Source organism: Tenrec ecaudatus, chromosome 17 (assembly GCF_050624435.1).
Source record: "Tenrec ecaudatus isolate mTenEca1 chromosome 17, mTenEca1.hap1, whole genome shotgun sequence".
Taxonomy (NCBI): Eukaryota; Metazoa; Chordata; class Mammalia; order Afrosoricida; family Tenrecidae; genus Tenrec; species Tenrec ecaudatus.
The window spans coordinates 18582545-18606839 of NC_134546.1; the positions used below are offsets into that span (position 1 = coordinate 18582545).

At 45.8% G+C, this 24295-nt stretch overlaps 3 protein-coding genes and 1 pseudogene across 7 annotated transcripts in view; 2 read left to right on the forward strand and 2 right to left on the reverse strand.

The window, feature by feature from the left end:
• The window catches only part of GPN1 (GPN-loop GTPase 1), a 25313-nt gene extending 12882 nt beyond the window's left edge, over positions 1 to 12431 (forward strand). Inside the window, exons 8-14 of the mRNA XM_075535296.1 lie at positions 374 to 419; positions 1004 to 1150; positions 1705 to 1787; positions 5255 to 5294; positions 5889 to 5979; positions 9400 to 9507; positions 10668 to 12431. Coding sequence (XP_075391411.1) covers positions 374 to 419; positions 1004 to 1150; positions 1705 to 1787; positions 5255 to 5294; positions 5889 to 5979; positions 9400 to 9507; positions 10668 to 10753 — 601 coding nt within the window. The 3' untranslated portion in view covers positions 10754 to 12431. The remainder of the gene's footprint in view (positions 1 to 373; positions 420 to 1003; positions 1151 to 1704; positions 1788 to 5254; positions 5295 to 5888; positions 5980 to 9399; positions 9508 to 10667) is intronic.
• LOC142430252 (U6 snRNA-associated Sm-like protein LSm5 pseudogene) lies at positions 2914 to 3198 on the reverse strand (annotated as a pseudogene).
• Positions 12029 to 21754, reverse strand: SUPT7L (SPT7 like, STAGA complex subunit gamma). 2 transcript variants are annotated; one of them, XM_075535294.1, is made up of 5 exons: positions 21471 to 21754; positions 18558 to 19169; positions 16146 to 16470; positions 15136 to 15373; positions 12029 to 14294 (listed from the first exon to the last, which is right to left on the reverse strand). In XM_075535294.1, exons 2-5 carry the CDS (start codon positions 18971 to 18973, stop codon positions 14032 to 14034), a joined length of 1242 nt encoding a protein of 413 aa, XP_075391409.1. In that variant the 5' UTR covers positions 18974 to 19169; positions 21471 to 21754; the 3' UTR covers positions 12029 to 14031. The 2 variants fall into 2 exon arrangements, with proteins under 2 accessions (XP_075391409.1, XP_075391410.1); XM_075535295.1 differs by lacking the exon at positions 21471 to 21754 and adding an exon at positions 21262 to 21427.
• The window catches only part of SLC4A1AP (solute carrier family 4 member 1 adaptor protein), a 35660-nt gene continuing 32971 nt past the window's right edge, over positions 21607 to 24295 (forward strand). Inside the window, exon 1 of one of the 4 annotated variants that reach the window (XM_075535291.1) lies at positions 21607 to 22670. In XM_075535291.1, the coding sequence (XP_075391406.1) occupies positions 22005 to 22670 (666 nt within the window). In that variant the 5' untranslated portion in view covers positions 21607 to 22004. The remainder of the gene's footprint in view (positions 22671 to 24295) is intronic. The other 3 variants (XM_075535289.1, XM_075535292.1, XM_075535290.1) reach the window with 3 other exon arrangements.

The following is a 24295-nucleotide window of genomic DNA, read 5'->3' on the forward strand; positions in this document are numbered from 1 at the left end:
CTGCTCTTCCTTAGCTTGTTATAAAAGTGGGTGGTCTGTGACTGTGAATCTTGTGGTGATTACCCCTATGTGAATGAAATCCAAGTGTCAGTACAATAGGGCTCCCTGGTCTAAATGCTGTTTATGTGTGTCATGCTAGGTAGGGTGAAATTGTTCTGTGAGGAGAGACTGAATAAAGGTGCATCTGGGACTCTGAAACGCAGAGGCTTGCATGACTGGTGGTGCCCTTAAGAGAGGAAGGGCACGCCTCACTAGTGTTTGTGTGTGCGTAAAAGCCACCCCGCCGGCCTTGTCTGACATTACTCAGGATGCTCCTTCTGATTAAATGAATGTAAGTCCTATCAGTAATCATGTTTTGATATTTGCTTTTCAGCATCTTGTATAAAACCAAGCTGCCTTTCATTGTGGTCATGAATAAAGTAAGTGCCTGCCTCCTGTCGAGAGTTAGCATGTCCCCCCAGCACCTCCCCATTGTTGGGGGACTTAGGTGGATCAGAAGGTCCTGGGAAACAGGGTCGAGCTTTACTGAAAGAGAGTCATGGCCACTTTAGGAAATTAATTCAATCAGGTTGAATGAAAATTAGTTGAGATAGTCTCTTGACCTTAATGTAATCAGTTATTTCTCAGCCCATGACTGTAAATGGGGGTGAACTGCTAGTATGTTGGAAGACATAATAAAAACTAAACCAGAAAAGAAAACCTTCCCTGGCATTGGTGATGGTTAGGATACAAGGGACGGCTCACTTGACTCCAGAGCCAGGAATGTGCTGGTGTCCACTGCGGCTGTGCTCCCTGCGGGTCTGCTTTGAGTAAGAGAATGGAGACCTCCTTTTAATTTTATATGCTACAGACCAACGCGAGCTCTTTGTGGTTTGCTATGGTAGAAGAGGAAATGAGGGGAGAGGAAAATATGCATGATGTGACACAAACTTCTGATTAAATGACCTTTGCCATTGTCTGCTGTCTCATCTAATTGCCAATGACTCTCTGCTCTCGGGCACAGACTGACATCATCGATCACAGTTTTGCCGTGGAGTGGATGCAGGATTTTGAGGCTTTCCAAGATGCCTTGAATCAAGAGACTACCTACGTCAGTAACCTGACTCGTTCCATGAGCCTCGTGTTAGATGAGTTTTACAGTTCACTCAGGGTAAGCTTTAACTGTTCGGTGGTATATAATAAATAATAAATGAGTGCTACTTTATGATGGTCATCAAAACATTTTTATTGTCCTATTATTTTAAAGATGTTTCAGTGTATCTGAGAGTGTTTCTTTAATATTATTACACATAGAAAGGTAATTATGTACTAAGGCAAACACGTAACTGATGTTAGATGTGAAATGTTTCTAACTGTTCTGGCTTAATGTGCAAACTTGACTAAAAAGACATTTGGGAATGTAAATTGGGGTGGGATCCACGGGTGGTTGTATGTTTCTAAGCAACGGCCTGAGATACTAATTTCCACAGGGAATAGAGTGGTGTGGTGTGGAGGAGATAAGCCCTGATTGATACCATAGTAGTTCGGTCCTAATTCCTTCCTTTCCAGGACCTTATTTTCTATAGACTTATTTTTTGTCTTTGACTAAACATGCCATGTGCCTAAAGTCTCTACACTGCTTCGGAAGGTTTTCTGGCGTTTGAGTGGCCATACAGCCCAGTAGAAGGCATCTTGTTTCCTTACTGCGTTATCGTGTTTTGGCAGGTGGTAGGCGTCTCTGCTGTCCAGGGCACAGGCTTAGAGGAGCTCTTTGGGCAGGTCGCCAGTGCTGCAGAAGAATATGAACGGTGAGGACAAAGGGCCATCTTCCTGAGGGCATTCTTAGAATTCTGATCGAGTAGCAGGTTTTTAAAAATCATTTTATTATGGGGTTATACAACTCTTATCACAATCCGTGCATACATCAATTGTGTAAAGCATTTTTGTACATTCATTACCCTCATCATTCTCAAAACATTTGCTCTCCACTTAAGCCGCTGGCATCAGGTCCTCTGAATAGCAGTTTTAGCAGACGGAGCACTTCGGTTTGTGTGGGGTGTGTGATATGTTTCCTCCGCATGTGTGTATTGGGTCTGACCACATGTCTGCGCAACAACTCCCATTGTCTTTCTCAAAAAGTTTACGGCAGCGGTTCTCAACCTGTGGGTCGCTACTCCTTTGGAGATTGAACGACCCTTTCACGGGCCGCCTGATTCATAACAGTAGCAAAATTAACAGTGATGAAGTAGCAATGAAATATATTTTATGGTTGGGGGGTGGTGGTGACCACAACATGAGGAACTGTATGAAAGGGTTGTGGCATTAGGAAGGTTGAGAACCACTGGTTTAAGTAGACTTATAAAAGTCTGCTGGTGATTATTGGGCGGTTAAGAGTACAAGTCGTGGGGCACTGATCACAGTGAATGGCACACACCCCCATCCAGGGGGAAGAACAACAGAAACCAGAGGGGGAGACAGTGGTCGGTGTGAGATTTTAAAATAATTAACAATTTACAATCTATTAAGGAGCTACAAAGGTTGGGGGTGGGTGGTAGGGATAAAAAGAGGAGCTGATCCCAAGGGCTCAATGGAAAGTAAATGTCTAGAAAAGAACGATGGAATATCTGTACGAATATGTCTGATACAATTGATGTATGGTTTGGAACAAGAGTTATAAGAGCCCCCAATAACATGATGGGAAAAAAAAGTACAAGTCATACCTCTGTAAAGAGCCAAATTTTTAGCATGGTGAACCTTACATCTATGCGGGATCTACTCCGCTGTGTCACTGTAAGGCGGAAGCTTCCGCAGGTAATAAGTAACTGCATGGACATGTGTTCAATAGAACCACATATAGCGCTTGTGCTTTAAAACAACCTCAAACACCATTATTTTCATCTCAGATAAGAAACTGTTTACTTTTTGTTCTCCCAAGATAATCCTGATTGCCTTACATAAAAATTTAAATCTCAAGATTTAAAAAGTTGAAAAAAAATCCATCTTGTTGCCTTTAAAAAACAAAACAAGCAAGAAGTCAAGAAAATCCACTCATACTTTAGGTCCTTCTCCAGCATTTTTAACGTGGTTTCCATGTAGCAAAACCTGATGTAATTTAGTAATCCTTCTGGTGTGATTCCAGATTGTCACATCTTCCAATACCATGGTGACAAAGTCATCAAAACCTGGAAGCATGCCAACAGTTTCCTTAGCACGTGTCATCCCAGTGTGAATCCTCTACCCTATGCTTGTCCACAAGCTCTGGAGGCAGCATCTGCGCTGGGCTGGTAGTAGCGTTAGCTACCCAAGCTGCGCCAGAACCAGAGCTTGCACTTAACCTTTAAGCCCTAATCTGAGAACAATCAGTTCTTAGGATGTGGCCCTGCTCAATCCTTACACCACGAAATACTTAGGATTACTGAAGATACGGATGCCATAGTGCAGTGTGGTGAAAAAATCACCTGGTGTCCAGCTGTCAGAATAACACTGGGGGCTCTTAAAACCTTGTCCTAAATTTAAAGCAAGAGGCCATCTAAATCAGTGCGTATCAAAGCCGGTGCAGAGAGAAGCACGTCATCCTGCGTGATACAAAAATAGTCAATAATAAAACCAAAGATCAGAGGAGGGATTGTGTTAGAGCTTAACTTCTGAGCCCCTGGTCTGCAGAAGCCCAGAGTTCATTTGCAGTCTCCATGGGGATTAAGTCTCCATTGAATTCCTTGGACCATTGACCTTGGATGTGACTAGCCTTGTCCTCATGGAGAGTGCACTGGAAATTGGACCGCTGCTGATACTGATTACCTATATGCTTGAGTAGAACCGACCCAAATATCAGCCGAGGCACCTAATTTTACCACAAAAACTGCATTATAAATGTGCTGAAAAACTCGGCTTCTACACGAGTATATACGGTAATTTTTAGCATCTTACTGTTTACTCTTTTGACTCATTTTAAATTTGTTCTTGTTTTTATCGTGCTTTCTTTTGGATTGAAGTTTTTATTGGGTTATTGTTGGGATTTTTTGTTCTTTCGGTATGGTTTTATTTATGTGAAATCCAAGATAAGTAAATGTATAGACAGTAGCTAGATTAGTTGTTGCTTAGAGTTATGGCAGGGCAGGTTTGGGGAAAGGGGCTAGTACCAGTGCGTTATGCTCAGAAACAAGCAGCAGATTGAATTTGACGTGCTTCTGTGATTAAGAGCATAGGCTTTGGATTCAGACAGGTGCAGGCTGGATTTCTGTTAGACTTAATGGCAAGTTTTCCACATTTATAAAATAGGAATAATACTTATTGCTAAGATTGTTTTGAAGAGTATTTGAGAAAATACATATAAAGCATCTAGTATAGTTGGTGACGTAGAGTAAGGACATTTCATAATAAGTGGTTATTAATATTGTCAAGGTTAATAATGGAATTCCATTTACTTAAAAGAAAATGTTCTCAAAACACCTATATACTGTCTTAGGCCCAGTGTTTAACTAGCTGCTTATTAATATGCTTCTTTGGGCTTCTTATTTAGCAGAGATCCTATGAAATACATTGTGATTTGCAGACATATTATCTTGATTTTTAGCTCATGGTTGGTTTGGGTGTGATCAAGGCCACAAAGGGAACTATTTTCTGTATTTCATTGTTGCTCATGTTAAACCACATCATTTTACAAGGGAACTGCACAAAGTTGTGGAATAATCCCACTGTCTTTTAATCCCATCTTCCTACAAATGTTTTGAAGCCCCCTGTTTATATTCATCTTCCTGAGGCCAGTAGGCCTTCTTTTACTCATCGGCAGCACTTACCCCGACAGTGGGAGCACGCACATCAGCCACCATCTCTCTGGTGGTCACCTCGAGGCCCAGCTGTCAGAATCGTGTCTGCTTGTTTCTGGGTGGGATAAGTGAGCAGCAGGTACCTTGGGGTGGTGGTGGTTGTTGGTGTGTGTGTCTGTGTTTTTACCTTGGAGACACCATTTATTTTTAGAAATACATCTGATCACATTCATCCCAGTCTGTAAACATATTTTCTATACTCTGAACTTAAATATTTAATAAAGAACTTGCTTGACCAAAAAAAATTTTTTTTTCTCTTTTGTGGGCTTTGGTGTACCGGGGCTTTTCATTCTGTGAGAGTAAACTGTCGTGGTGACCAACCAAGACTTGTTACATCTGCCTGTCGAGTAAGCCTGGTGCCATTGCCGGGTCCTGGGAAAGTGGCAGTGATGGGGAGAGTCATGATAGATGATGAGGCAGAGGAACTAAGAAAACTTTCTCCTTTTCAGGGAGTATCGTCCTGAATATGAACGGCTGAAGAAATCACTGGTAAGGAAAGGGGCTGTATATGCGTTTCAGGGCCACTACCCCACCATTGGTGACATGTATTTGCTCGGACTATCATATCTTTTAGGTGATTGCTTATTTAAATGTGTAAAGTTGTATGTTTTTTCTGCATTATTCCTATTTATAACACACAAATACTGTTCTGGATGCATAAAGTTTCCTTAATTATTTTTCTCCTTGTATTTTAATTTTTAAAAACCCCATTTTTCTATATGCTTCTATGTCCCCAGCCCTTTTCCAAGGTCCGTTACAAGGCTCATTGTAAATTGTTTTCCTAGTCAGGATAGACCGTAGTTTACCACCCTTGGCCCAGATGATCACGTGTCCTCCCTCCATGGGCTGCCTTAGTCCTTTCACTAGTTTTCCACTACGTTTCTGCTCCATCTAATTCAACTGAAAGCTCTGTTACATAGGCTGGGCCCAAACTACTCACTCTCTGGGTCCCCAGTCAGGTCTCCCTGATCCGCCGCAATACTTAATTGTCCTCTAGTATTTGTGTAATTGCCTGGCCTCACTTAGGAATCTTAACATCTAAGGTGAGGTTCCAGAAAAATAAGCTGTTTTCTCTCTACAAAGGCCAACACACAGAGTCAGCAGCAGAAAGAGCAGTTGGAGCGCCTTCGGAAAGACATGGGTGCTGTGGCCTTGGACGCGGGGACCGCCCCAGGTACGGGAGGGTCTCCTGGTGTTAGAAACTAAGGGGAGAGTACAGTTTTCTCCACTCAGCAGGAATATTGCATGCATGTGTGTGCATACGTATATTAAAGAGACAGTGATAAAATGTATTTTTAAAATAATGATTTGGAATGATGTAAACACTTGAAAGATATATACACCTGCACTTTGGGGCTTAAGGAAGTTTTTGTCAACGTTATTTTGTAACACCATCCTAATTTGTTTTTAGTGTTTATTTTGACCTAACTTGAGGTTTAAGAGAAGCATGGCCATACACCACTTCACCCGGTTACCTTAGACATGACCTTTGTGCCTCGCTCATGCATCCTTCTTTGTCATCAATAACATACAGTACTTATAAGTGCATATATTTACGTGTAAGTTTTTATGTTCATAAAGATGTAAACATATGTATTTATACATTATACATACACAGATGTGTTACTATTTTCCGAATCAGTTAAGAGTACATTAAAATGACTTACCTTTGCTCTTGAATCATTCAAAAATATTTCTTAAACTAGGCGACATCTGAAAGCTTGCTTTTTAATTCCATTTTTCCATAAACTTTTTGAAGCCCCTCATGCAATTGTCTAGTGTGTAGACCTTTTTTCGATGTTGGACCTGTGAGCATTTTATAGCAACGGAAAACCCTGACTGAATTGCGTTAGTTTGTCGATGGTCTTTGATCAGGAACGGTTCCTCATTCGGTCCTTACACGTGGCAACTTTGAAGCCTACAGTGGAGACCTCTTCGATTACCAAGGGTTCTCCAGTGTCTGTTTCTCATGGTGTCCTCGATTTGCGTGAGGAGACGCATTCCTACCAGACCTTTATGGAAGTGAACTTCTTTGTAGTGCATCAAATCAGGAGAGATACGGTGTTCTTACTGGTGATAGTAACTCCGATTCTTTGGGTGAGCTGTTGTGTGTCAGTAAGAAGTATTTTGAAAACAAAATGGCATTTTGTGTGGATGACACGTTGAGATTATGATGGTTAGGTACAGTCAGGCTCTTCCTGTGTGCAACAGAAACACTGCCGGATCCTGCGCCACGCTCAGAATTGTTAGGGTGGCGCCTCTGCTTGCAGCCACTGAGTTAATCCAGCTCATTGAGGGTCAGTCGCTCAGAGGTGCTGGCTCTCCTGCAGTCTTCCTCATCACTGCCCAGCTTTCATAGCATACGAGGTGATGGCAAACCCACGGCTGGGCTCAGTCAGACCTTTGTCCTCAAGGTGATATCTTTTGTTTTTTTAATCGTTTTATTAGGCGCTCATACAACTCTTACCACCATCCCATACCTACATTAATTGTGTCAAGCGCATTTGTACATTCATGCCCTCATCATTCTCAAAACATTTGCTCTCCACTTAAACCCCTGGAATCCGCTCATTTTTTCCCTTCCTCCCCGCTTCCCCCTCCTTCATGAACCCTTGAGAATTCATAAGTTACTATTTTGTCATATATTACACTGTACGATGTCTCCCTTCACCCACTTTTCTGTTGGCCGTCCCCCAGGGAGGAGGTTATATGTAGATCCTTATAATTGGTTCCGTTTCCAACCCACCTTCCCTCTACCCTCCCGGTATCCCCACTCTCACCACTGGTCCTGAAGGGATCATCCGTCCTGGATTCCCTTTGTTTCCAGTTCCTCTCTGTATCAATGTACATCCTCTGGTCTGGCTGGATTTGTAAGGTAGAATTGGGATCATGATAGTGGGGGCGGGGGGGAGCAAGCATTTAGGAACTAGAGGAAAGTTGTATGTTTCATCGTTGCCACCCTGCACCCTGTCTTTTGCAACATATATGCCAAATGTAATAGATTTCTTTTTCTTTAAGTAGACTTTTTTTCTTTTTAGAATGGTTTTGGATGTTAGAGGGCAATTGAGAAGAGTTCTCATATACTCCACTGGTTCTTCTCTTTTTCCTCTAATATTTGTTCATTTTGTCCTTGAGACTATAGACAGCAAAATCAGACACCAGATTCAACACTTTTAGACATTTATAATTCAGTGACATTGTTTCTATTCAAGTTGTGGCAGCCATTTCTAAGTTACTACTTCACTAACATAAACTCCCTGCACTTACAGGTTTGTTTGATTTCTTGGCTGCTGTTCCCATGGGCATTGATGATTGTGGTTCTCAGTAAAACGAAATCTTAGACAACATCAATCTTTTTTTCCATTTATCATCATGTGACTGGTCCAATTGTGAGGCTTTTTGCTTGCTTCATGTTGAAGTGTAATCCATCTGGAAAGCTGTGGTCTTTGAACTTCACCAGCAGGGCTTCAGTCCCTCTTGACTTGCAGCATGCACAGCTGGGAGATTCACAGATGGCAGGCTCTTAAGTCCTGGCCCGTGCTCTTCTTCACGCAGTGCGGCCTCGGGGCTTGCTTTCTCAGCATGCAGCTTGAATAGCACGGTCAGGGGCTCCCACCTGGGCACATCCTTTTCCTCTTTTGGAACCTTTGAGTGGTCTGAATGGCTGCCTCTTGGTCTCTGACCAGGTTCTGCACGAACACAGTGAAGTGGTCTAAAATTCCCATTTGCCATGTCATCCATCCCTCATTACCCTCAACACGGTAGAATGCCGTTGTAATGACACCATAGGACAGAATGTTTTGAGACCAGTGATTTTTTAATCCGGAGATAGCTTGTTACATCTGTGGACCTTGTGCCTCCCTCCATTTCCACCTGATTGGGATGGACAGCCCTTGGATTAGTGGGGCAGGGCTGCGACAGCCCCGTGCAGTCTGCGTCTACATTGGATGCGCTGTGGTTTTGTCTTCACAACACTAGCATTTTCTTTCCCCTCGTGCATGTTGCTTTGAGGACGAGTGTGCCAGCCTCCTTCCTGTGTCTACAAGAGAAGCACAGAACCACTGGGAGGAGGAGTTGCTGGGAACTGGCTGGCTTTACCAGCTAAGTCAAGGTTCTCCTGTTCACACTTGTTGCACATCTCCTTAATCTCAATTTCTCTGTGTCATGGGCCCAGGGAACATTCATGCATACGCCAAATGGCAAATATTAAATCTGCCACAAAGGGCCTGCTACATTCATAACTGGCTAACTCCCCTTCTGTCGGGGCATTCTCAGTGAATCTGAGGAAAAAGTTATTGGAGAGGCTTACTTCTTAGTTGAGCCGCATGCCCTGTGTTATCCTTTCTCAGAGCCTCAGGGGCCCCTGTAAAACTGCTCATGAGGTTGCTGCCTTAGGCCATCCTTAATCCTCCATCGCACTCCCTCCCCAGCACACGAAGGGCTCTCAGATTTCTCAAGTTCTTGAATAGAGTGGTCATGCACTTGTATTTAATCACAAATGCTTTTACCTTGTCAAATTATAATGGTAATGACTGATTTAAAATGACTTTTTTTGTGTGTGGAGTGATGTAGTCACGACGTGTGTTTTCTCCAGACAGCGTATCTTCTGCGATGGACCCTTCTGACTTGATCTTGACCCGAGGAACCTTGGATGAGGAGGATGAGGAAGCAGACAGTGACACCGATGACATTGATCACAGAGGTGAGCAGAGCCCGAGGGGTATCCTGACCCCACAGTAAGTGCTCAGAAGCCTCTTTTGGGAGGAAACATGCAGCCAGCAGCGAGGAGAGCAGAGGAAACAGCACTGAGGATGGAAGTTGTCAGCCTTCCAAGGGAGGGATTCACATTAATGTGTGGACCGGCTTTTATTGGTCTTACGTCATCTCATCTTTTGAGCCTCACTCAATTTGAGGAGTTCAGGATTCCGGTTTGTGGGTTTTGCTATTGTTTCAGGAATATATGAGGGAACTTTTAAAAGTTCTTGGAAATATTACATTCTTTTCTTTCCATGTTTCATGAACTTTATGAAGCCCTTTCTCATCAATAGTCCTCAACCAGTCAGAAAGGGTTGTAACAGTGCGGATGGCTGGGCTCTGGCTACCAATCAGCATTCTACTTGCCATGCTTTTATGGGCTATGAACGAACCCATTTCTTGAAATAACCCTAAGATTTTGGTCCTCGTACAACCAGGAGCAGTGCTTCCTTACTCCTGTATGCTGACGAATACATTGCTTCATTTAGTCAGATTTATTGATGTATAATTTAGAAATAGTAAACCTTACCCCAGAAAGTTCCTCCCTCTCTTTACACAGCTCCGGGCAATGCTTGTTCTGCTCTCTGTGCCTACTCTTGCCTTTTTCAGAATTTAATCTAAGAACCACATAGTATTTGGCTTTTTGCATTTCACGTCTTTCACTCAGCAAATATTTTTCCCCATCCTTTCGAAAGTTTGCATGCACTTTGTCTCATGAAGAGCAAAATGCTTTTGAGTGGGTGTTTTGCTTGAGTTTATTGTGTAATATTCCATGATTTGGATGTGCCACAGTTTATCCATTCACTAGTTGCAGGACGTTGAGATTGTTTCCAGGTTTCAGCCATGACGAATGAAGGTGCCATCAGTATTCACAAGAAGGTCTTTGTGAGGACCTTTCGTTGCTCCTGGGAAAATGTACCTTAGGACGGGGACCGCCTTATTGATTCCTCTGGGGAAAGTGTGCTCCCTGCTCAGGAGTAAAGAAACTACATTTTGGGCTACACAGTTAGCTAACTGCATGTTTCTTTGCCAGCAGTGAGCACTTTTGTTTCGTAGCCGATCTGTCTGGTAGACTGACAAAGCATTCGTCATCTTTCTCCCCTTCAGTTACAGAGGAAAGCCGGGAGGAGCCATCGTTCCAGAATTTTATGCAAGAATCAATGGCACAGTACTGGAAGAAAAACAACAAATAGGCAAGACTGGAGGAAATACTTCGTCAGTAGTTCCTTGAAGTGTAAGATTTTGAACTCTACGCAGCAGGCACTCTCCTGCCCTGGCGGGGTGGACACAGGTTCCTTACTGAGATTGCCGCGACTTGGATGAAGCCAGGATGGAAGACCCTTGCCACTGGAAGGCAGACGCTGCTTTCTCTTCACTTTCCCTCAGACAAGGATGCACCTTGGATGCTCTTGGGAGCTGTGTCCCTTGAGGCCTGAAAAGGCTGCAAGTGTATTATTTAGAATTCAAATACCTTTTGCTGCTGATGGACAGGTGGATGAGAGAGCTCTGTTACTCTGTTGACTTCAAATCTTTTTGGTTGGATCTGCAGCTTCTACTTTCCTGGCACCTTGCTCTAGATCCTACACTATGAATTCCTCTCCTGTTAGGAGCAAGGGGGAGGGGGAGACTAAGCTTGCTCAGGGGCAGTGGAGTCCCCTTGGCAACCAGTCCATGTTGGTCTGAAATGTGACTCCAGGGCTGTTGGAGACCGGATTAAAGCAGAAGCAACCTCTTGATGACTTGGATAAAATGTTTTTCAGTTTATAAACTGACCTGTTGTAATTTCAGATTGGAAAATTCTATTATTGCAAATAGATGTGTCCTGTTCAGTAGGGAGGCTTAAAGCCACATGTCCAGACCTGTCTAAAGGAGGGGTGATGTTTAACAACCCCGTGTGCATACATATCTAGCGACCAGGCACGCAGCCAGGCTGTTCGTATTGTTTGCGCTGTTGAACGTTTTGTTGGTTTACTTAATGCCATCATGGATTTGGGCCATGTGCATGCCCCGTTTCACAGCCATGGTAAGGTGGGCCTACCTCCACATTTTTGATGGTGTCTTAAAACAGTAGTTCTTTCTAGAATAGTGGCTCTCACCCTCCTGATGATGTGGTGGTGACCCATATGTGGGGTCTCTGCCTGGAGACGGTCTTAGAGGACTCCTGTGAAAGGGTTGTTTGACCCCTCAAGGGGCCATGACCCCAGGTTGAGAACCACTGTTCTAGAAGCTATCTAGACTAGTTGGACAGTATCACTCCCTGAGGGGCACTGAACTGATCCAAACTCGCTGCCATTGAGTCAGTGCTGACTCAGTGCTGTCCCCTGTGGGGTTCTGGGACACTGTTTGCAGGAGTAGCAAGCCCAGTCTTTCTCCCTTGGGGCTGCTGGAGGTTTCAAACTGCCCGTTGTGTGGATCGCAGCCAAACTTACAACCATCAGGGGGGCTACAAAAGCAGAAACCTACCCTTTATCCTGGATTATGGGCTATAGTATAAAGTTTTTAATTGTAGGGGCCCTGAGTAATTCCCCCTAAATGGTGGTGGCAGGTCAAATAACTTGGGAACTTACGGTCTGTCTCTCTGGGATTCTCAAAAGCACTCATCCCTGGATTAGGAAGCGTCAGCATCACCTGGGAACTTGTAGAAATGCACGTTGCTAGGCCCTGCTCTTGTACCCTGTGAAGCCAAACCGAGGGTGGGGCCCAGCAGTATCTAATAAGCAGCTCAGCCCTGGCATAATTCCAGGCCCTTGATTCTCAGGTACCAGTCCTCAAAATAACCTGATCAAAGGACCCTAATCTCCATCTGCTGGTGCCTAGTCTCTAAATATTCTAAACAATAAAGTTCATTTACTATGAAGTATTTTCATGTTATGCCTAGTGGATACCTTTGGTTTAAAAACAATTTGCACACTCACAAAAAACAAACTCTGAACATGGGTAGTTTTAGTGCTTTTGTACACTTCTTTCTTACAGAGTAAGTATTTAACTCCCCTGTGCTATGCACACCATGAGAGTCTGCAGACATGGAGTGTGAATCATCTTGGTGTCTTTCTCACGGACCGTGCACATACCAGGTACATAGGTACTCAGTAAATGTTTGCTGATTACATAAATTATTTCTGGAAACTGCCTGCCTGCTGGCTGCTTTCACTAATAAACAAGGGGAAACAAAGATAGGAACAATTAAGATTTAGATAAGTGAGCTAAGCATGTAGGATAATATGATTAACAAATCTACAGATTACCGAAATCAGAAGAGGTTTTTTTTTTTGGGGGGGGGGTGGAATTTGTTTATTCTCAATCCCTAGTACATTTAAGGCAATCATGTTAATAAGTTATGTCTTGGTTTTTGGTCTCTTAAAGTAGTCTACATCTTGTTAAGACTTGAATCCAGCAACAGAAAGCAAAAACAAACCCCAAAACATAACATGCCAGTGTCTCACCAAGGCACAGCACACATTTGCCGACGACAGCTCCTTACCGCTGTCCAACATCATTTACTTAACCACTTGGCTGCCATGTAGGGCAGGCACCAATGGGTGAGTGACTATGAGGGGTTTCAGAATGTTCGTGGACAGGTGGAATGAAAAGACCCTGGAATTTCCCCACAGACATTTGGAAGCGTCTCCACAAAATAGAAAGGTGACTGGTTAATCTCAACAACTGCTCATTCAGTAGTAGAAACACCATGAGTAGAACTCTGACCGAGGCGTGGACCTGTTCTCCAATGGCCCAGCAGAAATCAGGGCAGTAAGCTCAAGCCTGCTTGGCCAGCTCCTGTAGGCACCATTCATCAAGGAGGGAAAATCCAATGAAATAGAGAAAAAAGGACACAGACTGAGTCACTGGAAATAAAAAGGCAAATGGGGTGAGGATAAGCCGAGTCAGTGTAGAGTAAGACAGTGGAAGGAAATGAGCAATCTGAGTAAGCAAAAAGGCTATGTCATGGCAGACCTTTGAGAATCCATAGGCAGATAGTTTGAAAAGGCAACTAGCGATAATCTGTACAGAGTTTAGCTATTTCCTATTAGGTATCAGGCTCCCAATGACTTGAACCAAAAATACAAGTTACATTAAAAAACAAACAAAAAAAACCCCCAAAAAACCACACCTTTATGCTCACAAACGCCTCAATCCTTCTAATGTCCCTGCCGGGGAGTTCAAAGCAGGTAAGTCTTCTCAGATGTCAGAGAAATGGCTCTAGGGAAGCAAAGGTCAGTCAGGATAGGAGTCAGCGCAGTGCGCTGGTTTCCAGATAACCATTTCAGTGTTGTGTTTTGTTTGTGAAAGGTGGTTTGGTTGCTGTGGGAAACCATAAAAACAATACAAAAATAAAGCACAACCTTTTTTGGTACCACTGACGTTGGGAAAACTCACTGAGTTTCATTGTTTATGGAGACATTCTAATGAGTCCACGAAGGCTTCTTGAAGAATGTTTTAGGACATTCGTACAGAAGAGTCCCCTTTTCTCTCATATTTTCCTCATCCTCTTCTTGCAGCGCTGGTTGAAGACTGGGGAGGACCCCATGAGGCTGTCGGTGGAGTGGGACCCGTAGCTGCTATCTGAGTCTTCAGGGCTCTGCGGGATGCCGGCTTCACTCATGCCTGACATGGGCTCTTCAAAGACATCGCTGCCCAGCACACCGTGCCCAGAGACGGTGCCTTCTTCACTCTCTTGAGGCTCCATCTTCACATGGGCCAGGTTCCAAAGTGGGGAAGCATTTACCTCTGCACCTAGAAATAGAGTGAATAGAACATACTCGTGGTAAGACGGGGCAGAAGACAGTACAGCAGCCAAGGCAGATGGGTCCTTTGAGCTCAGTTTTCGCTCTGATCCTGGTACTTTGGGTACTTAGAGAATCTGGTTAAGTGTCTACTTTTCCTATCATCAACAAGGTACCAACTCTGACTATCAGCCTTTCTACTTCCAGTTCGCTGGGTAGCCTTATTTCATCCCATCACCCCATTGTATCGGGGTAGTCATGGAAGTCCCACTACACAAACCAAACCCTCTGGCATTGATTAGATTCTGACAGGGTCTCCCTCCAGGACAGAGCAACTGCTCCTTAGGGTTTCTGAGACGGACAATCTGTATGGAGCCGATGGCCTCATCTTTCTCCCAGGAAGTGGCTGATGGATTTGAACTTCCAATCTTGTGGTTAGCAGTCCACAGTCTAACCCACGGAGCCACGATACAAACACCCTTATGCAATTAATACTCGTCTACCTATCTGGTAGCTCTCTTAAAAGAAGTGCATGCTTCAGGGAGCTCCAATTTAGAACAGTAAGGAAAGAAGTTGTGTCAAATAAATCAACTCCAATGACCAACAAGATGACAGATCTGAACTAGGAATTATTTTAAAGCATACCTGTAGAGCTGTGCTCATGATCTCCCACCAGTGACAGAGAGAAGAAGGTGGACAGCTTTAGATCAGTGAAGCTATTACCTGTTAGGACCTCCCATTCTCCTGCCCACCCCCCTTTTGTCCAACCGCTTCCTGAGAGTGACCCCAGAAATCACCCCATACCGAGAACAACAGCTCTCGTACAGTTAGAGTATGCAGGTTCCTCTTACTTGAAGCCTGTGGCGAAGCTTCGACCTCCAGGTTGGATGGCAAACGCTCACTCTGCGCTCCAAGCACGCCGATGGGGAGTGCCTGGTCTCCAGAAGCAAGGTCCACCTCCAGCTCCTCGCTGACTGGGAAGGTGATGTCACTCACAGGCTCCTCCTTGATCTTCACGGGCTTGGCATCCTCTGCCGCCTTCTCAGGATTGACAATCCGTTCATACTCTTCAGAGAGTTGCTTACTAATCTGTTGGCGAGCAAGAGTTCATTTTCCAAGAAATATTAAGAGCAAGTTACATCCTACTGAAAAGCCTATCCCACCACCATTGCCAGTGGAAGGAACCTGTGTTGGCTTTGCATCGATCAGCGAGAAAGACATGTAAAGGAAGTGTGTGCATACGGTATATAGTGAAAAAAATAACGTTAGGCTGGTTGGAGGTGAATCAGAAAGGACTCGTTTTTGACTGAAAACCAACACTAGGCGTATGTACCTTACTAGTATCATGAATGAAATCCTGGTCGATTAGCAAAGGCTCTTCCGCCGTGTATTGAACACTCCTGATCATATTTTAGATTTGGAGAGATGGACAGTGAGTTAGGCCACATGAGTTGATCATAGTCAATATTTCTGGTTTGACCCAAAATTAGTGTCCTCCCACTCTGGGCAGTATCACCTCACTGTATTTGCTTGTTTTTCCCAGCGCTGAACACGATCTGAAATGGTTCTGATCTTTACCCATCTGCGCGTCTTTACCCCAGTGCCTGATCCCAGAGGCGCTCACCATCACTCCTTGCTGGGTAAAAGCATGCTGGCCGCCTTCTCTCTGACGCCGCCAACCTGTTGGTCGCTTCTTCCTGAAGTAGTGCGAGGTCCTTCACTGACTAAAGGTGGCCCCTGGGGTCTAGCCAAGATAGTGCTGAGGCCCAGTGGAACAGGGCTACGAGAAATGAATGCGAGCAGCCCACAGCCTAACCCACAGAGTCGTGGTGTGCCGGACCCCTCCCCCGGGTCCGCTCACCTGCAGCATGTAACTGTGATAGTCCTTGATGCGGTGCTGCCAGAACTTCTGGAGGGCGAGCACGCTGCCGACGCCGACCTCATGGAACACCTGCTCCACGATGTCGGGGAAGGGAGTCTGCCCCCGCTGGGCCTCCCGATCTGCAGCAAAGCGCAGCAGCTTGGTGAACTTGAGACAATACTCGTGCGCCACATCAGTCAGGGTCTCCAGGACACTTTCGTTAGCGCTCTCGAAGCCCGCGTGGGCCAGGATCGTGGCCACTGCCTGGTAGAGGAGCTGTCGACAGGAGTGCCAGCTGAGTTCAGGCACGGGCTCCCCTTTCCCACTGCGAGTGGAGACAGGGCAGAGTTAATCATGAGTGTCCTTGCAAAGGAGCGACAGTTTCCGTCCTTGCGGTCCTGGGAAGTCCTGTTTGACCAAGGGATACATTTCTGAGCTCTCTGGATCACAGGAAACTTGACTAGGCAGCACATGTCTATCACAGAAAAGCTTAAACAGTACCAAATAGGCAATAAAAAGTAAGTCTCTCTCTTCCTCCTAGCAACTCGATTTTGAGCGCTTTCAGGATCTGAGTAACTTTTTTCTCTTAATGGTTTTGTTGGCAGAGACTTCACATCTCATACAATGTAACTGTGTGATCCTGCCACAATCCATTTCAGAACAGCTTCTCCTCGTATTTGCTGCTGGCTCGTTTCCCCCAAGCCTTCCTGCCACGCCCTTGGGGAATGATTAGTCCAGTGACTATGTATAGGCTTACCTATCCTGGATTTAATGCAGAAAATCATACCAAACACAAACAGGAAGCAAACATAAAAAACTCAAGAACAGAGAGGAAAAGGGTTAAACACCGGAAAGGATCTGATTCGTCTTACAGTACATTTCACCCACACTGCTCCACAGTGCTTTGATTTCAAATTACCCACAACCACCTCCTCACATTCTGGGCAATATACGACTTCAGAAATCTGAGCTTCCAACTAGGAAATCCTTTATACGACATGGTGCCATTTTTAGAACTGAGAAGGCAACCCTATTTTTTAAAGAGTAATTTAAATCATTTACAGCGTCGAAAACGTTTTCAGGCAATCCTTGTCTGTGAAACAAGTAAGGTCCCTATTATTATTCATTTGGCCAGTGAGGAGACTGAGGTTCAGATGGCTTGACCTGCCAAAGTTATTTCTGTTTTGCCTATCAGTCAGTAGTGGGGTCTGACACATGTTCTTCATAACACACCAGTTTGCTCCTAATCACTACTGTATAAATCACAATCTGTCCAAGAAAATACTTCAAAAGCAAAAGCCCCAGTCCTCAGCCATCCAGTTGACGGTGACTCACGGTGACCCTGTCAGACAGAGCTCAACTACACAGGTTCCTGAGACTACGTCCTTATGGGAGCACAGTCTCATCTTTCTCCCGTGGAGTAGCTGCTGAGTCTGAAATGCTGACCTTAAGACAGTGGCCCATCGCTTAACCCACAGTACCACCAGCAACGCTCAACTTTCAACTAGCCTTTAATAATGTATCCTGGACATGCCTACTCTCCTTCACTTCCTTCCAGTAAAGGAAATATGTAGATAAAAATAGCACAAACAAGAAACTTGATTTCCAAGTCACTTTTCATGTTTACACATCATTTCCCAGGACCAAGTCCCAAGGTCAAACACAAAAGACTTCACAAGTAGCTAATAAGACTAAGACCTCATAAACAAACAAAAAACCCCTACTGTGGTCAGCTGGTTTTGACTATAGTAAGCCTGGCGGCAGAGGAGAATTGCTCTGAGGGGTTTCCTGAGGCTGTAAGCCTAAGAATGCAGACAGCCTCCTGTTTCTCACGCAGAGAAGCTGGTGGGTTTGAATCGCCGACCTTTTGTTTAGCAGCTGAGCACTTACCCACTGTGTCCCCAGGACTCCTCACACCCTTAATTCTACCAGTTCAGGGTTCATGGAGCACACAGCCTCTTCTTCTTTCACAGAATGACTGGTGGGTTTGAACCGCTGATGTTGCAGTCAACTTTGCAGTTGGTGCATACCCGGCTCCTTCAAACCCACAGATAGACTGGAAGAGCCATGAGGCTTGCTTTATATACTCGGGGGTTATTTTGCTTCTAGTGAAGGGCTTGACACTCAGTAGGTGTGGCATCAAAAATTAAGAGGGGATCAGATCTACTACCATCAAGAAGGCAGAGCCAGGAGCAGAGACTGTATTCTTTCTGCCTTCCTCCTTTTTTCCCCCTCCCTATTTTAATGAACAGAAATTTATTATCTCAGTCTAGGAGGCGATGGGGTTCAAGTCTATACTTCCTGCTAATTATCTGAGCAACTTTGGCCACGTTGTGAGGAGAATGGCAATGCTATGACACGCTTCACAGGAATGTGGGGAAGAGTGGTTGAGAAAATCACGCCTGCTCTTACCGATAAAAGTCACTCTCTGGATCACTGTGCCGGACCTGGAATGGGGCATTGGGATTCTTGCAGTCTAAAGGCAGGAGGTCATCAGGGAGAGGAGGGGATCCGGGGCAGGCAGGAAGAGGTTCACTCTCTTCAGTCTTGATGCCTTCTGTCTGCTGCTGGCTCTGAGCCTGCGCGGTGGCGATGAGGTTGCGCAGACGGCGGCTGTGCTGGATCAGCTGGATCGTATGGATGGTGAGGCTGCAGGGCTCAGAGGAGGGGATGTCCAGCACGGTAGGAGGCCTGGGCTTGTTGGCTGAGGGCTGGTGCAAGGGTGGGTCATGGACTTCCACCAGACGGAATTCGCGAGGGAGCAAATCAAAGGAACTTCGATTGGTCTGGCTTGATGAGATCGGTATCTCACCCCAGTATCTCAACATTTTGGACTATGAAAGGAAGCGCTTCCGGGTTAAATGTAAATGATATCCTGAAAGTCGTGCTTTTAAATCTCTGACAACCAAAGGCTTTCGTGGTTAAAAAAAAAAGTGTGCGAACTATTGACAGAAGAATTAGGCAGTTAAAGATCACGTGATGAGTGTCAGCGTCAGCAAAACTGTAGGCCCACAGACGTTCTCTCTGGAAAAAAAAGAGAAAGGTGATTCACTTCCCGTCACCATGATCACAGAGATCCTTTCTACCGCACTGAACCAAGGGTGGACTTTGGGTCAATGGTATAGTAGTAGCTGGGATGCTATCTGGGGTGGTAGGGCCTAGATGGTTTTCCATCAACCTCTAACTCATCGCTAGAACTCCCAGTATGCCCAATCCTGAGCATGTTGCAAGGGATGGTGCTTAACTCTGAGGCTTGGAGTCTTTCTTAATAGAGGACCTTGACACACTTGTCCTAAGTCAGCAGGGGGAAAAGAATTCGGGCTACAGATGAGTCATAGTGGTTCTTACATTGTGCTTGTCAAGCACGGGAACCTTTTCTCTTGTCCTGGCGGGAAAGTTCATGAAGAAATAACATAATGGCTTTATGCTTTCAACGGGCATGGGGCACAGAAAAGAGTCTGAAGCACTTCCGTAGCCTCCTCACTCTGACCTCTTCTTCCGGTCTCCATTGTGTCTAATCTGTTCTCCACATTTCTGCTAGCCTTAGTATTTTGAAAACTCAGACTTGAGTTTTTTTAAAAACATTTTATTAGGGACTCATACAACTCTTATCATAATCCATACATATACATACATCAATTGTATAAAGCACATCTGTACATTCTTTGCCATAATCATTTTCAAAGCATTTGCTCTCCACTTAAGCCCTTTGCATCAAGTTCTCTTTTTTCCTTTCCCTCCCTGGTCCCCCCTCCCTCACGAGCCCTTGATAATTTATACATTATTATTTTGTCATATCTTGCCCTATCCGGCGTCTCCCTAGACCTGAATTTTAAAATGGCTTTTTGAGTTTTTAATGGCTTCTTGCTGCCTACTGGAGAAAAACCAGTCAAAGTTTTAGGGCTTGGCATTAAACAGAAATCACACTCTGGCTCCAACCCACCGTTTCCCAATTTCTATATGTCTCCTCAAGTCCAACAAACTTTTACAGAGTGCCGGGCACTCTGTGTGGTGGCCACTACTGATCATGGACCCCCCTGTCCTGAGGGGAGGGAGAGAAACAGACAGAACAGTTCAACGTGGAAGGAAGCCTTAGTGTGGATCTAGAGGCACGGGTGTAGTCAATCGCAAGCACCGAGGAGCTTCCTGGGGGGTAAGTGACCATGTTCGTTCTAACGATGGATCGAAAGGCACACCCTTCCACTAGTGACTCTTTAAGCTCTGCGGTGTCTGCCAGAAATGTCTTGCTACCCCTCACCTCCTTGGCAGACTTCATTCCCAAGCATGCTTTCAGTCACCCACTCCCATCACTTCATGTGACAGCGTCTATCTCCTTTCAGGACCTTCTCATGGCATTCTGCACGTCCCCATCACGGGAGGCATTTTAAGGAGACCTACATTACAAGCAGATTCTCTCCCCTAGTCCTCATGGCCATTGTCTTAGTACAGTGTCCAGCACGCAGTCACATATAGCACTGACTGCCTGCTTACTAAATGCCACGCTTGGTCTTTAGAGTTGAATTCAATTCTCCCAATAACCATACTAAGTAGATCCTATTATTATTACGATTATTCCACATTTTTTTCAGATGTGGAAACAGAGGCTCAGTGTCTTGCCCCACAGCCCAAGTGGCCATGGAGGAAAGAGAGTTGAGCTACAGCCTCTGGGCACTATAAGTTTTACATACTGTGGTCACATTGACAGCATCCTTCCTTTGACCCTCACCAAGATCCCTTTGGGATGTTTCTAACTTGCTACACTGCTCAGGGGCAAACAGGTTGGGAATGGACATCTCTTGGAAGAGCCTGCGAATCTCCTCTTTATTTGCCAGATTGCTAGTGACCAAAAGGCGAAATCCTGCTATCTGGCGAGTCATTTGGGACACCCTGAGGTAGACCTAAGACTTAAAAGAACCTTATCGTTCTGTCTGCGTGCTCATGGTCAGCAAGTGTTTCCTGTGATTATCCTGAAACGTTGAGTTCATGTAAAACATCTGCACTTGACTCCACCCCCTACTTGACTCCACCCCCTACACTACCCACAGAGTGAATTCCAGAGTAAACAGTATATACGCTACAAGTATTCTGATTTCAAAGTAAACACCATCAAGACAACCTGCGTGGCTGTCTCCCCGCGAGTGTCACCTTCCAGTGAACTTCTCTTTTTTCGAACTTGGAGTTGGTGCCTTGGCGCTGCTGCTCCCGGGCACGAATCCTTAAAGAGGGAACACGCCCCACCCTCCTAACCCTTCAGTCATGCTGCCTCCATAACCGGTTCCGGAAAGAATACAAGAATGAAGGAAGCAAAGGAAACAGCCCGCCTACCGTCACGGGAAGAGCGAGGAAGGTGGCGAAGAGCCGACGAGCAACGTCCCCGCGGGGGGGGGGGGTCCTCCGGCGCCGTCAGCGGGGCGCCCACCACCGTCCTCGGGTTCCCCGAGACCCGGGCAGCGGGAGGCGGGGAGGGGTGCACCTGCCGACGTGCTGGGAGGGCTCACCCTCCACGGTCGCACTGGACTCAGGCCCAGAAAACGACAGCCATCCACCTGGCCTGGAAGGCCGATTTGTTGAGCTGGGCCAAGCCTGCCGGAAGCACTTCTTCTCACACAGGAAGTGATTCCTAGAGCCTGGTCCACCTGGCAAAGATGTTCCCCGGCCTCCGAAGACTCCTTTTTCTCGTACTCCCACCTTTCCGTGTTACCGGACCCACCCGGACGTTCAGACTCGTGAAGACGCCACGCCACCCTCGTCTCCAAAGAAGCCGAAGGACGTCGGGGGAGAAGGAAGCGCGAAGAGGAACGTTGTGACCGCGGGGTGGCGTTTCCCGGGGACGGAGTTCGAGACGTCACCCGGTCGAGGATGGCTGGTCGGCCCACTCCGCCGGAGCCGCCAGCTCCGCTGGAACTCAACAGCGACTTCAAGAAGCCGTCCTTGCCCGTGCCACCGGCTGCAGCGCGGGGGAGAGCCTCGGTCACCAGTCCCTGCCATGCCGAGGAAGCGAAGAAAGAGGGGCCCGCGGCGCCGCTGAACCCGGATTCCGAGGAGCCTCAAGTTCCACCTGCCGGGCCGGACAGCGGGGCGACCCGGGGTCCACAGGAGGAGGCCCCGCGACCCCCGACAGCCGCTTCTCCCTCCAGTAGCCCGGCCCGGGCGCCTGCCTATCAAGAGCCGCCGTGGGGCGGGCCGGCCACGGTCCCCTACAGCCTGGAGACCCTGAAGGGCGGCGCCATCCTTGGCACCCGCAGCTTGAAAGGCACGAGCCGCTGCCTTTTCGGGCGGCTGCCGACCTGCGACGTGTGCCTGGAGCACCCTTCGGTGTCTAGGTACCACGCCGTGCTGCAGCACCGGGTGTCCAGCGCCGACGGAGACGGTACCGGGCCCGGGCCCGGCTTCTATCTCTACGATCTGGGAAGCACTCACGGCACTTTCCTCAACAAAACCCGCATCCCTCCCCACACCTATTGTCGGGTCCACGTGGGACACGTTCTTCGCTTTGGAGGCAGCACCCGGCTCTTCATCCTGCAGGTAAATCCGAAAACCCCAAAGTTGCAGGGCGCCCGAGCCCCGTAAACCTGCGCCGAGGAAGGATATTGTCCCCATCAACGACTCTAGAAATGGAAGAACCCGATGACTTCTATTGCGGGGTGGGGTGGTGGGTGGTGGTGGTGAATCTGATCAAGAGCTCCATTCTAGTTAAAAGGTTTTATTAAGCCGGAAAGCCGCCTTTGAACAGGGAGCCTTTCGCAGAAGGGATGCTCTCCTCACATTACAGTTTTGATCGGCCCATTTACAGCACAAACTGTTAGATGATTTATTAAGGGTGCATGCTATAGGCTAGTGATGGCTAATCTGATTATTTTTCCTCTTCCCCAAACGGTCTTTATTACCAATTTCTAGTTGATGAAAAAGCTAAGATTTAAATTAGGTGCACTATCTTTTAACAATACCCCCCCCCAATTTGGATTATTTCCCTAGTCTCGCTAGGATGCGATCATTCTTCCAATACCAAAACTTAAAAACATAGCATGAAGATTTTTCTCTACAAACTTGAATATATTACCATTTGCTTTTTGAAATGCCTAAACTAAGAAAGGTTGCTCTAACAAAATATGGACGATTTGATGACTAGGAGGTTTGGAATCCTTTTTCAGTTAATGAACAAAATATCCTAGATTTAAAATGGGCTTACATTACGAGTTTGATACATCTGAATTGACTCGGTGACAGTCGTTGAAGTGCTTTTGGTGTGTCTTGTTTTTTTTCGTGGGGAGTGTGTGTGAATTGAAGGTTTGGAACTAGATATCCTAACCCCACAAAGGCCTCACCAAATCTGAGTTAGGAGGCAAACTCTGAGCAGAGAGCAAAGAATCCTTTTGGTTCAGCCATAGACTTGACCTCCAATCAAGTAGAAGCTGTTTCTTACTAATGGTAGAGACTTTACCTTGTGATGTCATCTAATAGGGTATGTTTACCTGGGTGAGTTTGAGAGAGCTATCTGAGCACCCAAAGGGCCTCCTTAGGAAGGTGGAGGTGCTGACAGTTTCAGGTACTCAGGGATGTGTCCTTTCTCAAGATTTGGATCTTAGAAGGGTTTGCACTAGGGTTTTTTAAAAAAAAGTTCATAGAAAAATTTTATCATCTTTTAATTCCATTTTTCCATGATTTTTTGAAATTAATAATCCATTCCCAATTGTGTATAGCAATTTTTGGTGTAAGTGGTTCAATTTATTAGAAAACCCAGTTCTAGATAAAACTTAATAATTTGTCACAGCCTCAGATGGAGGAACTTCAGATCCACTGACTAACCCGAGTTCAAACAAATTTCCCCAAAGAGGAAAGGAGACATTGCTAGTGGGAGCTTATTTCACAAAGTGGAAGGGGAAAAACAGGTAAAAACGGATTTTCCCAATATTATGACTTTTAAGATACTTAGCATATAGTGTTTTAAGTATGAACTCCAAACTATCTTCCTGGTAGGGCAGTGGTTCCCAACCTTCCTGATGCCATGACCCTTTAATAAAGTTCCTCACGTTGTGGTGCCCCCCCCCCACCCCCCCCCACCCCCCGCCAACCTTAGCATTATTTTTGTTGCTACTTCATCACTGTCATTTTGCTACTGTGATGAATCGGGCAACCCCTGAGAAAGGGTT